The sequence below is a fragment of the Hypanus sabinus genome, chromosome 6 (assembly GCF_030144855.1).
Source record: "Hypanus sabinus isolate sHypSab1 chromosome 6, sHypSab1.hap1, whole genome shotgun sequence".
Lineage (NCBI taxonomy): Eukaryota > Metazoa > Chordata > Chondrichthyes > Myliobatiformes > Dasyatidae > Hypanus > Hypanus sabinus.
This window is the reverse complement of record NC_082711.1, coordinates 56,554,535-56,568,459: the sequence shown is the minus strand read 5'-3', so window position 1 is coordinate 56,568,459 and position 13,925 is coordinate 56,554,535. Positions and strand designations below refer to the sequence as shown.

The 13,925-nt window shown below is 41.5% G+C and overlaps 1 protein-coding gene across 1 annotated transcript in view; it reads right to left on the bottom strand.

Moving 5' to 3' along the window:
- The window catches only part of cubn (cubilin (intrinsic factor-cobalamin receptor)), a 359,402-nt gene that overhangs the window by 14,080 nt on the left and 331,397 nt on the right, over positions 1-13,925 (bottom strand). The window contains exons 56-58 of the mRNA XM_059971453.1: positions 11,855-11,999; positions 3,528-3,709; positions 2,288-2,453 (exon numbers count right to left, since the gene is read on the bottom strand). Coding sequence (XP_059827436.1) covers positions 2,288-2,453; positions 3,528-3,709; positions 11,855-11,999 — 493 coding nt within the window. The remainder of the gene's footprint in view (positions 1-2,287; positions 2,454-3,527; positions 3,710-11,854; positions 12,000-13,925) is intronic.

Below are 13,925 nucleotides of genomic sequence, written 5' to 3'. Positions count from 1 at the left end.
GATGTCCTCCTCTTTTCAAAGAAAGGGACTTCCCTTCCTCCAGCATCAACACTACCCTCAACCACATCTCTTCCATTTTGCGCACGTCTGCTCTTACGCTACCAGGGATAGGGTTTCTCTTGCCCTCACTTACCACCCCACCAGCCTCCACGGCCAGCACATGATTCTCCAAAACTTCTGCCACCTCCAACTGGATCCCACCACCAAATGCATCTTTCCCTCTTCACACCGCCAATTTCTGCTTTCCACAGGGATCGCTCCCTACACAACTCCCTTCTCCATTCGACCCTCCCAACTGATCTCCCTCCTTGCGCTTATCCTTGGAAGCGGAACAAGTGCTATACCTGCCCCTATACCTCCTCCCTCACTACCATTCAGGGCCCCAGAAGAGGCGACACTTCACCTGTGAGTCTTTTGGGGTCATACACTGTGTTTAGTGCTCCCAGTGTGGCCTCTTGTATATTGGTGAGACCCCGACGTAGATTGGGAAATCGCTTTACCAAACTTTCACGCTCCACCCGCCAGAACAAGTGGGATCTCCCAGTGGCCACCAACTTTAAATCTACTTCCCATTCCAATATGTCCAGCCGTGGCCACCTCCTCTGTCGGGATAAGGCCACACTTAGGTTGGCGGAGCAACATCTTATATTCCGTTTGGGTAGCCTCCAACCTGATGGCATAAACATTGATTTCTCAAACTTCCAGTTCTGCCTCCCCTCCCCTTCACCTTTTCTCATCCCCTTGTCCCTCTCTCATGTTATCCCCTTGCCCACCGATCACCTCCCTCTGGTGCTCCTCCCCCCCCCCCCTTTTTCTTTCTTCTATGACCTTCCGCTTCTTTCACCAATACACTTACTAGCTTTTTGCTTCATCCCTCATCCCTCCCCCTCCAAGTTCCATCTGTCGCCTGACTTATTTCTCCCTCCCGCCCCCCCCCACCTTTCAAATCTACTCCTCAGCTTTTTTTTCTCCAGTCCGAAGGGTTTTGGCTCGAAACGTTGACTGTACTTTTTTCCATTGATGCTGTCTGGCCTGCTGAGTTCCTCCAGCATTTTGTGTGCGTCCCTCAATCTACATCAGGTCTCACCAAGGTTGAGGAGACCACATCGGGAGCACCAGATACAGCAGGTGATGCCACAGGTTAACAGGTGAACTGTTGCCTCACCTGGAAGGACAGTTTGAGGCCCTGAATGGAGATGAGAGAGAAAGTGAATCTAGCTTGGAGGGGTCCCACTGGCTCAGTGAATATCGATCCTTTTCCAGGTTACTGGCTCAGTTTGGGAGTCTGTGACTGTGGATATAGAGAACGAAATGAACCAAGTTTACATTGTCTGGATACTTGTTTGCCAAAGTATTTTTGGTTTTTGGCTGGTACTTTGGGCACATAATTGAAGAAAGGCAGAAGCTGACCCAAGTTAGTGAGGCCATTTGCCAAAGTTTATAATGAAAATGTTCAAGATACATGGCTAAGAGTTTCCACATCAGGCCCCTGTGAAACAAAGAAGGTTATGTCATTTTCCTGCATAAGGGGTAGTCAGGTGACACCACCATACATCAATGAATGCTGGGTGCTGTGGGGAGCACCGTGGGATCAGGCTGTTCATCACTGGACAGTGAGCTGCACAAATTCTGGTCACAGACTATTGGAGGGCCACAGGCAGATATCCAAATGAACAAACTAGCCCAATTGTATTGCTGCTTGTGTAGTTTTCAGCCTTTAACTGCTATCAACTTCAAGTCAGTAATAATGACTTAAAATACTGTACTGAATCACATTATTAGTGTACACTTGTTAGCTGTAATATTGAGCAAATTTATAATAAAGGAAAACATATACCTAGATTTTTTATACTTAAGAAAATGAGCAAAATTTGAGGAACTTTCCATAATCACAAGGAGTAGAATTTCACAATTTCTAGTCCAGAAGCATGACTAGTCTGAAAACTACATAGACAATTGTGAAATACACAAAATTAGCAGGTTTTATAAGTAAGTAATGCTGATGTTTCTTGCTTGGCCAGTTGACTCCTCCCAAATAGTGTTAAAGTTATCAATGTACAGTATAAACAGTCACATCTTCCACCACATAGGAATCTGTTACTATGCCATAGCAGAAACACTATGCACTCCAAGCAGGTGTTCATACCTTCTATACATCTTGATAAAGGCATGTTAGACAGAGTAGTGCAATAAGTTTTTGGACAACATGATTGTTATTGGCATTACAGAATTTCAATGGCACACTATATATCTATGTATGATAAAGTAACTTATTATTCCCACTGACCATTTGGAGAAGATGTCCAGGTGATCTCAAACCCACTGTGAGTTGCTGGAGCATCGCTATAAAAATGCAGTGTAAGTCCATGAAAATTGGGAAATACAGGATCAGGTAGTATTGCACCACAAAACTTCCCAAGCACTTGCCCGTGACTGTCTGTACCATTTCGTACCTGAAACATAACATGTAATTGCATATCAATATTTTATGTAGCTTATTTTTATGAACTAACATGCCAATCACAAATAATAATTGGCTCGAATTTGCAGGCGAAATTTATCTTGGGTATTAAGTGGGTATTGTGCCTTGTTATACTATTTTGTTGAATGGAGCTGAATATTGGTGGGGCACATAATAGACAACACTAACAACATCAGTTGTGAGCTATTGTCTGAGACGAATGAATGAAAATACTGACAATTTATATTTTTCATTCTTCAAATACTAGGACCTTCAGCTAAGGTGAATGTCTGTTGATACCTTGTAACATGTATAGTAACATGTGCACCAAATGTCACTTTGTTTTTACAAAGGGTTTAAAGTGTGAAACCAGCATGCTGTCGGAAACTCACAATGCAATGATATATTGACACCTGGTAGAATGCTAAGTTATTCCTGTTATGTTTTGGTAATTGTAGTCCTAGAGTACGTCATAGATTCCAATATCAAATGAGGACACCACTGATGTTCAGAGGTCTGCTCCATGCAATCACTGAGACATGCTTGTAAGAAAGGGGGGACTGGCAACTTGTCAAGTAAGAATGTAGAAGCTTCAGGCATGACGAGGCAGGAGGGGCGTAGAAGAGTAGGGGGCATTGCATTATTGCTTAAAGAGAATATCACTGCAGTACTGAGGGAGAATGTCTTAGAAAGCTCTTGAATTAAGGTAATACAGGTAATGCTTAAAAATTTGCGTGATGACTATTACATTACAGGTTTCCCAATAGTCAGCTGGAAATGGAGGAAGAGATATATAGGTAAATCATTGAGAGGTGTAAGAGGAAGAAAGTTTCAGTGGATTTCTGATTGCTTTCAGTAGGTGCTCCTTTCTAAAGCTTATCTCTAGTAATTATTCCCCATAGTTTACTTTGTAATTAGTATAAGACCAATGTAAAAATAAAACTATGTAACTAGAAAGAATGTAAGTTTGGGGTGATGTCAGGATTGTTTTATAAAATTATGCTCCACTTGCTGTCCTGATAAATGATCAACTAACAATATGACAAATAACAGGAAGGTGTCTCACCTCTAAGTAGTCATTGCTGCATTGATCTTGGCCTTTGATATCCAGTGCATTAAAGAAGAGGGAGATCTTGTAATTGTCTGGGGCTCTCAGGATGATTGTACAATCTAAATTATGTGGATAGATGTTGGACCAGTCAGGACTCTTCAGATAACCATATGTATGGTTATATTGTCTGTTACAACCTGAAAAAAATTATAAATATAAAATGCAATAAATAGAGAAAAAAACACATTTTATATACAAAGATGTATAAAAATTCATTTTTGATTGCTAATTATGTATGAATTTCATCTGCTTCCTGCCTTCATCACTGTCTTCGTTGAAAGTAGTAGCTACATTCTGCATAAATTTACATGCAACCAAAGATTCCTTACTTCAGATTTCCTTCCTCTGCTTTTTAAAAAATTTTTAAAAACATTTTGATAGAACTGGCAATAGCAATATGAATTCACCCAGAAGCAAATGTCACTGGAAAATGTGAGACTGGTCTCTAGTTTGCCTGTTCTAATGACTGACTGGTATGGATGTTTCAGAGGGTGTATAAGATTTATGAAGACAGGGTAGTGGAAGAGATTGATTTTGAATTTATACACTGTATTGTATTTACTACTACTTTCTGCTAGTTTGACTACTCATGGTGCTTTTTCCTTTCAGATCTGAACAAAATTACATTCTCTAACTGCCATTGTGCAGTTGAAATCCACATTCTTTGCTTATTAAATCAGAAAAAATCTCCAGATGCTGGAAACACTCAACAGGTTGGGTAGCACCTATGGAGAGTATGTAAAGTAATATTTAAGATTGAAGACCCTTTGTCACACAACTTTTCCAGCAGTTTTAGCTTTTTTTATTTTTCTGATTAGTGGTTCAGTAGTCTGAATAAAGTGTACAGAAATTATGACTGTATAAATTTGCCTAATTTGCACATAATTTTCTGGCTATTAAACTCAATCCTTAAAGTTGATGCTTAGTTAGTAACTCACCAATTGCAGTTCTGGTTCAATGGGATATGTTAAATATTTCATGTGAAATGTTCGCAGGCTGTAATGTAATCAGTGAATGTGCTAAATGGTAGGTCATTTACAAGCAAAGATGCACAAAGAAGAGTTACAATAGACTTGCTTTCATCAGTTGGGAAATTCAATACAAAAGTTGTGAAGTCATGTTGCAGCTGTATAAAATTTTGGCTAGATTGCATTTGGAGTATTGTGTACAGTTCTGGTTGCTGCATTATAGAAAGGATGTGGAAGCTTTGGAGAGGGAGCAAAAAAGGATTATCAAGATGTTGCCTGGACTAGAGTTGCTTTATTTAGACTACATTGGCTACAAGGAGAGGTTGACTAAATTTGGATTGTATTTGCTGAAGGCTGACTAGTGACCTGGTAGTATATAAAGTTAAGAGAAACATAGGTAGTTAAGCAGTCATAGGTTCAGAGACTTATAGTGTTGTATACCATGGAACAGGCCTTTTGACACGTATCATCCACACTGGCCAAGATGACCATTTAAGCTAATCCCATTTTCTTGCTTTTCAAATTCTATTCAGATTCAGATCCATTTATTTATCATATGTACTTTGAAAAATCCAGTGAAATGTGTCATTTCCATTAATAGCCAACACAACTTAAGGTTGTGCTGGGGGCAGCCCACAAATGTAGGCTTTCATCCTGGTGCCAACATAACATGCCCACAATGCTCAGTAGAACAACACAAGCAACAACAATGACAGAAGTGACAAAGCATAACAGCAAAACAAGCCACTTTCCTCAGAGCCACCTCCCACCATCTCACACACACAGACAGGCTAACAGCCCCAGGGTAGGCCACAACCACATCTCCAGCCTCCAGTGGACTTGTGGACTCACAGACATCTAGTCCCTGACTTCCAGGGCTTTGACCATCAAACTTCCACTGCCAGAACTCACCGATAATGGTACCCCAAACTGCAGATCTTGAACACTTGACTCCTATGGACCTCTGACCCCAGGATTTACCAACTTGTGGGGTCACCAGCCCTGTGTCTCCTGCCCACACAGACTTCTGATCCCAGGCACCGCAGCTTGGGTGTCATGAGCTTTCAGTTATAATGCCAGCTGACCACATTCATTGACAATGTCGATCTCTGGTCTCTCTCCACAGCACTTGCTTACCTGACATCAATCTATGGGGATTGCTGGCTTTTAGCCATGGTGTGATCTGACCTGGACTCGGGCCTGACCTCTATCTCCCCTGATCCTTGTCTCTAAACCTTAAACTGATCCCTAACTCCCCATGCTGTCCCCTAAACCATCCCTACAAACCTAAAAACTACCCAAGTATGAGTCTTTCTGAGAACATTGTCATTGCAGTTTGGCCATCTTGATCCTTTGCAGCCTTTCCTAATCATGTACCTGTCCAAGTATTTTTAAATGTTAAAATTGTAACTTCCTCAACCATCTCCTGAAAGGTCATTCAATATATCCACCACCCTCCTTCCTCCCACCTTAAATCTATGCCCTTTAGTTTTAAACACCCCCACCATGGGAAACAGGCATGGGCTATCAAATCTGTTTATGCTTCTAATTTTATGAACTTCCACTATATCACAGTACAATCTCCTCAGCTGTGGGTAGATAGCCCCACTGCCTTGTTGGCAGCCTCAGGAGAGGTGAAAGCTACGGCAGTGAACCCAGACAGACAATCTAGTGTGGAGCCCCTCAGGGAGCTGGACGCCACTGAACATCCTTCCAACAACTCCTGCAGCCAAGCTGGTGCCAAACATATTGCTGTGTCTTCCTTTGGACCAAACCCATTGACGACTGGGCATCCCAGGATTTCCATATCTTCTGGCCAGGCTTACAAAAGTCCATTGTCTTTCGAGACAGGTGGATGCCATCATCATCAACCTCCTTCATTGCAGGAAACACTATCTCAGCCTCTCCAGTCACTTCAGATAATTCAAGCCCTCCAGTCTGGGTAACTATTACATCCTTGTGAATCCTTTCTGCGCCTTCTCTATCTTAATCACATCTTTTCTATAGTGTAGTGACCAGAACAGCACACAGTGATCTAAGTGTGGTCGTACCAATATTTTGTTCAACTACATTATGACGTCCCAACTCTTATACTTAATACCACACATTCAATAAAGACAAGTGTGCCACGTGCCTTCTTCACCACCTTGTCAACCTCTGTTGTCTCTTTTAGGGAACTATGTATCTATAACCCAAGGACTCTCTTTTCAATAACACTATCAGGGCTCTGTCATTCTCTCTGTGTATCCTGCCTTGGTTTAACAAGAAACAAATGGAAGCTTTTAAGATTGTGATGGCAAGTGTCCAGGATCAGCACGTTACTGTCAAGGTGAAGGCTAAACCTGGCAAGTTTAGGGAATCTTGGTTCATTTGAGGTATTGACCCTCTGATAAAGAAAATGAAGAAAATTTACATTATATTTAGAAGTTTGAGATCGAGCGAATACATTGATAACTATAAAAAGATTGAACTATTCCTAAGAGAGCAATAAGGAGGGTATGAGATTGATCTAGCAGACAAGGTTAAGGAAATTTTCAAGAGGTTCTATAAATATGTTAAGAATATAAGGTGACTAGAGAGAGAGTAGATCCTCTTAGAGATCAGCAGGGCTACTTATGTCTTGAACCACAGGAGAGGGGTGGGATTTTTAATGAGTACTTCTCCTTGGTGTTTACTGAGGAGAAAATCATGGTTGCTCAAGAGATAAGGAAAACAAATAGTGATGTTTAAGATGATATTCATATTACCAGGGAAGACATATTTGCAGCTTTACCATGCATTAAGGTGGATAAATTCTCAAGCCCTGGCCAAGTACATCTTTGGATTTTGTGGGAGGCTAGAGGAAACTGCAGAGGCCCTTGCAGAGATATTTGATTCATAGTTGCCAGTGGTGAAGCTTCCAAAATCTGGAAGGAGGCTGATGTTTGTTGTTCAAAAAGGGAAGTAAGGTCAAGCCGGGGAACGTCAGGCTGGTCAGGCTGACCCATAGTGGGGATATTACTGGAGAGATCTACCAGCGTTTGGATAGAGTCTGATCAGGCGGAGTCAGTGTGGATTTGGGAGTGTAAAGTCATGTTTGATGAACCTTTATGAGTTTTTTGAAGAAGTAACCAAAATAATAGAAGAGGATTGGGCAGTGATGTTGTCTCTTTGGACTTTAGAAAGATTTTTGACAGGTCTTGCATGGTAGACTGATTTGGAATATTTGATTCCATAGAATCCAGGAAGATCCAGATATGTATAGTCAAAACTGGCTTGGAGGTGGGAAGCAGAGGATGGTGGTTGAAAGTTGTATCTCAGAACAGAGGCTGGTGACTCGTGGTGTGCTGCTGGAGTTGGTGTTGGGACACTTGAAATTTGCTATTTATATAAATGATTTGGATGTGAATGCACAAGGCTTGATCAGTAGGTTTGTGGATCAATTGAAATTTTAAGGTGAAGAAAGCTACGTAGGTTACAGGGGGATCTTGATCAGTTGGGGAAGTGGGCTGAAGATTGGCAAATGAATGCAGATATGTGTGAGACAATCATTTTTAAAGTCAAAACAGCGGAGAACCTATACTATGAATGATAGGGCACTGGGGAGTATAAAAGAATTGTGGGACTTAGGAGTTCATTACAACCAGCATTACAGGTCAACAGGGTGGTGAAGAAGACATTCATTATGCTAACCTTCATTAGTCAATGCACCGAGTGTAAGAGTCAGAACATACCTATTTCAGAGTTATATAAGTTGTTGGTGAAGTTGTACTTGTGGGTTTGGTCAGCTGTTATAGGAAAGATGTGATTAAACTGGAAAGAATGCAGAAAGAATTTACAAGGATGTTGCTGGGACTAGAGGGTCTGTGATAGGGGAATGGTTAGCTAGGCTAGCTCTATATTCCTTGCAATATAGGAGAATAATGGAGATCTTATAGAAATATTTAAAATTATGAGTGGCATAGATAAGGTGGATAATAACAGTCTTTTCCCCAGGGCTGGGGAGTCCAAAATTAGGGGGCATAGGTTTATGGTGAGAGAGGAAAGATTTAAAAGGGACCGGAGGGACAACTTTATTGTACATGGGGTGTTGAGTAGGCAATGAGTTGCTGGAAGAAGTGATAGAGGCAGGTACAATGGTATCAATTAAGAAACTCTCAGATAGGTACATGGAGGGGCAAGGCTGAGGGAGATATGGGCCAAGTGCATAAAATTGGGACTAGCTGGGTCAGCATGAAGTTATTGAGCTGAACAGCCTATATCTGTGTTGTATTGTTCTTGATTCTATAACTTCACAAAGTGCATGGTGTGAATTTCATAAAAAGTGCTCTTTGGACTTAACTGAGTTAAAATATTACTTCTCTTGTAGTCCGTTTTATTCATGCTTTCTCCTTTTTTAAGAGTTAGGTTTAAACTTGCTCCCTTCCAAATTGTGGGAGCATTCTAGAATCTGTTGAATAACTATTGTTTATTTCAGCTTTGCAACCCTTAGTGACTAAAGTACTTGTATAACTCTGATTACCTTCGATCTATGAAGATTAAAACCACTGGGTATGAAATGACTTTAATAAAATGGCTACAACACACACAAAATGCTGGTGGAACACGGCAGTCCAGGCAGCATCTATAAGGAGAAGCACTGTCGACGTTTCGGGCCAAGACCCTTCGTCAAGACTAACTGAAAGGAGAAATACTAAGAGATTTAAAAGTAGTGGGGGGGAGGGGGAAAATGCGAAATGATAGGAGAAGACCAGAGGGGGTGGGATGAAGCTAAGAGCTGGAAAGGTGATTGGCGAAAGTGATACAGAGCTTGAGAAGGGAAAGGATCATGGGACGGGAGTCCTTGGGAGAAAAAAGAGGGAGGAGGGGGGAAGCACCAGAGGGAGATGGAGAACAGGCAGGGTGATGGGCAGAGAGAGAGAGAGAAAAAAAAACTAAATATGTCAGGGATAGGGTAAGGGCATTAACAGAAATTAGAGAAGTCAATGTTCATGCCATCAGGTTGGAGGCTACCCAGCCAGTATATCCTCCAACCTGAGTTTGGATTCATTTTGACAGTAGAGGTGGCCAAGGAGAGATATATCAGAATGGGAATGGGACGTGGAATTAAAATGTGTGGCCAGTGGGAGATCCTGCTTTTTCTGGCAGACTGAGTGTAGGTGTTCAGTGAAATAGTCTCCCAGTCTGCGTCGGTCTCATCAATATATAAAAGGCCACACCGGGAGCACCAGACGCAGTATACCACACCAGCCGACTCACAGGTGAAGTGTCGCCTCACCTGGAAGGACTGTCTGGGGCCCTGAATGGTGGTGAGGGAGGAAGTGTAAGGGCAGGTGTAGCACTTGTTCCACTTACAAGGATAAGAGCCGGGAGGGAGATCGGTGGGAAGGGGTGGGGGGATGAGTGGACAAGGGAGTCGCGTAGGGAGCGATCCCTGCGGAAAGCAGAAAGGGCGGGGGAGGGAAAGATGTGCAGGGTAGTGGGATCCTGTTGGAGGTGGCGGAAGTTACGGAGAATTATACGTTGGACCTGGAGGCTGGTGGGGTGGTAGGTGAGGACAACGGGAAATAAAATGGCTGTTGACTTTGGTCAAAGACAATATTTTTAGTTGAACGATATTTATATTGAATACCAATTTCTTTGAGGCAGGTAGGCAGCTGTTGATCCCAGGGAATTATGGGTTTTTCCCTCTAGTGGACTGTGTCCTCTCCAGGATGCAAGCCTGGGTGGGAAGATTTGAATAATCGGCTGTTGCCTGTACAGCAGGTCCCCCCTCTCCACTTCACTTATGTAGTCCAAGGGAAGGGCATGCGCCGATACAGCTTGGCACCAGTGTCGCTGTAGAGGTTGCCAAAGTAAAGTTGTAAACATCATCAAACTTCCTTAGGAATCCCGTCTCCAGATATCTTCCTCAAGGTTTACTCCTGAAGCCTTTCCCATGGATGGGTATGGCCACAAGGAAGCGGACGTTCAAAGTCAGAGTTTGCCCTCTCCTAAGTGGGCTGCTGTCCGAGGCTAGCGAGCCCCACCTGCCCGAAGCAACTGCTTTTGTGACGCCAGTGGTCCACCTTCGCCCCTTCTCTTGGCAGCAGAAATGGTTCTGCTGGGCCTAGTAGCTGAGCCAGACATGAAGGCCAAGAGTTGGACTTGGTTCTTGGAGACGCACACCATTTGGAGCACTTTATAGGTAGTGGGAGCTTATTCCCACTACCACCCCAGCTACGACAACCTTAGGATAGGAACTCATATGAATAGGGCCAATCCTCACGCATGGCAGTGCGTGAGGAAACTGGTTGGAGAACTATCCTCTGGCTCTCTGCTTGGACAGCAGTTCCTGATGTTTATGTCCAGAAGTCACCTCGAGAGCATAATTATTAAAATGAAGGGCAAATGATGGAAATATACAGTTAGGCTTAGCTTGTGTCCTAGTAATTCTGGGGGCAGTAGGCCTCCTTAAAAAAAAACTGGATTTTGGAAATCTGAAATTAAGACACAAAGTGCTGGAAAAACTTAACAGGTCAGGCAGCATCTGTGGACAGAAAAATTGCATTAATCTTTCAGGTTGAAGATTTTTCATTAGAATTAGGAGGGAAAACAAGTTAACGTATATGCAGGGAGGGATGGACAGGACAAAGGGAACAAAAAGAATCTGTTTTCACTCTCTAATTGCCCTGATTTCATTGCTTTTATAAATCAAGAACCACGTTCTCTCTCCCTTACTACCTTTATTAATCAGTTGATCTTGCTCATAAATAATCATCAGGGTAAATCTGACCACGCCTTTTCAGAGATGTGTCTTTTGATCTATCGACCTCTTCGCCATCTTTCACACAGCTTGAGTTCTCTTCTCATATCTGACAAAGTGACTTCAACTGAATCATTAACCCTGTTTCTCTTTCCACAGAAGCTGACTGACCTGCTGACAGTTTTCCAGCGCATTTTCTATTATAGAGTCATAGAATTGCAGACCCTTTGGCCTATCACACCTTGCTATTCTTTTTGCCCATTTGACTGTATTAATTCGATCTTTGTGCTTCTGTCACTTGTCTAGTTAAGTGCCTGGCCTATGTTTTGTAAACTTTATTAGACTCCATCATCTCTTCTAGCAGTGATTTCTAGATGTCAGCCACTCTGTGTGAAAAGATTTACCCACAATCCCCTTTAAAATTCTTTATTCTCACCTGACACCCATGTTTTCTTGCCTCCTACTAAAAGAAAAACGTGCTGACTATATATCCTACATCTGCCTCTGATTTGGGTGCAGTTGCAAGGATTAACATATTAAAGGGCAGATCCACTTTTAACAATGCATTAATTAAACAGTCAGTGATTTACCTGCAACTTGGTATGTTAGCTGAAATTTATTTCCCTGCAGATATGCTTTCGATTTGGAATCAATCCTGATTGTGCGGCCATAAGAATAGAAATCTGCAGCAGTTAGATTGGAACCACAGAGTCGATAAACCTGTCCAAAATCAGTCTGAAGAGAGGAAAGAGTACAATTTTAAAATTAAATGAAAAAGATTTAAGTCCATGCAACATTTTAGCTCTCAGTGTGCTCAAGTTCTGATAGAAATTAAACTATGCACTTTGAAATATTTCAGCCATATTTTATACCTCCCAACAACATAATTTGTATTCTCACTGAAGTTTTGTGAAATTTCTGTGTTGCTTCTGTTTCAATTGTTCTTTGCTTTTCAACCTCAGTAGGAAGTTTACTTTACTGAATGTAAACTAAAAATCCAAACTACTGGCTCTATCAGGGAATGAACAAGTAAATTGAAATGAATTTGATGAAAACGGGTGGTGCAGTGGTTGTGTGTATAGCAAAGTTTACTACTGACCTAATAGACAGTATCCTTGACAACAAATCAAATAATAAGATTCAAATTTTCATTCACTTTCTCTGGCCTGCCACTTTACTGAAGAGCCTGCTGTATTAACGTAAGTGCTGCCTTTCAGATGATGTGTTATACGGAGCAAACTGAGTGCCAGCAGGCTCTGCAGACTGATTGAGAAGATCTCACTACATTTGAAGAGTTCGGTATTATCCTGAAAGAGTAAGATATCTCTTACAATATCCCTTAAGAGTGATATCTTTAACCAAATCTACAAAATCAGGTGCACTAATTATGTTTGCCATCTTAGGTGCTCTTTGCATGCAAATTAAAGCTATGTTTCCATCTAGAAAAGAAATTCAAAACATTTTTCTGCAGATATAAATTTCAAGTACTACTTGCAAATGTCTCCATTCACTTTCTTGTTCCACTGATGAATGTGGCTATGGACTAAATCCTTCTCCAATTATGATCAGTGACTACTGCTTTCTTTTGTTGTAAGTCTTAAGCATCAATTCATGTGACTTAAACAGAAGAAAACTATCCATAATTGCATGACATTTCATACTTGTTCTGAGAGGTGTGAAAACATCCAATTGATACATTAATTAATTTGCATTATTAAACTAAGCTGCAACTGATTTGCAATTGCTCAATCCACCTACTTAAGCATCAATGAAACCTAGTTGAGCGGTTTCACAGCAGTGACCACCTTGCTGTCAACATCAGTAAGATTAAAGAGCTGATTGTGGACTTCAGGAAGGGTAAGATGAAAGAATACAAATCAGTCCTCGTAGAGGGATCAGAAGTGGAGAGAGTGAGCAATTTCAAGTGCTTGGGTGTTAATATCTCTGAGGACCTAACCTGGTCCCAACATATTGATACAGCTACAAAGAAAGCTTGGAGTTTGAGGAGATTTGGTTTGTTACCTAAAACACCTGAAACTTTCTATAGATATACTGTGAAGTGCATTTGAATAGGCTATATTACCATCTGGTATTGGGGGGGGGGGGGGAGGTGTTCTAGGTTATTGCTCAGGATTGAAGTAAACTGCTGAGAGTTGTAAAATCAGTCAGCTCCATGTGTTTATCAGCCTCTGTAGTATCCAAGACATCCTCAAGGAGCTGTGCCTCAGAAATGTGGTGTCTATCATTAAGACCCCCATCAGCCAGGACATGCCCTCTTTTCATTGTTATTATCAGGAAGGAGGTAGAGAGGCCTGAAGGCACACACTCAGCGATTCAGGAACAGCTTCTTCTCTTCAGCCATTCAATTTGTAAATGGGCATTGAACCCATGAACACTACCTCACTATTTTAAAATTTCTGTTTTTGCACTACTTATTTGAGTTAACTTATATACATATATACTTAAATTCAGTTTTTCTATATTTATCATTATTACATTGTACTGTTGCAGCAAAGTTAACAAATTTCATGATGTGGGAGATATTGAATCTGATTCTGACATTGTTCTAGGGAAGCAGGCACACTATTCAGCCAGCTTGACTGTAACTTTATATATATATATAAAAAAAAAGGTGGTTCAGGCTATTCAAACTTTCTCCTC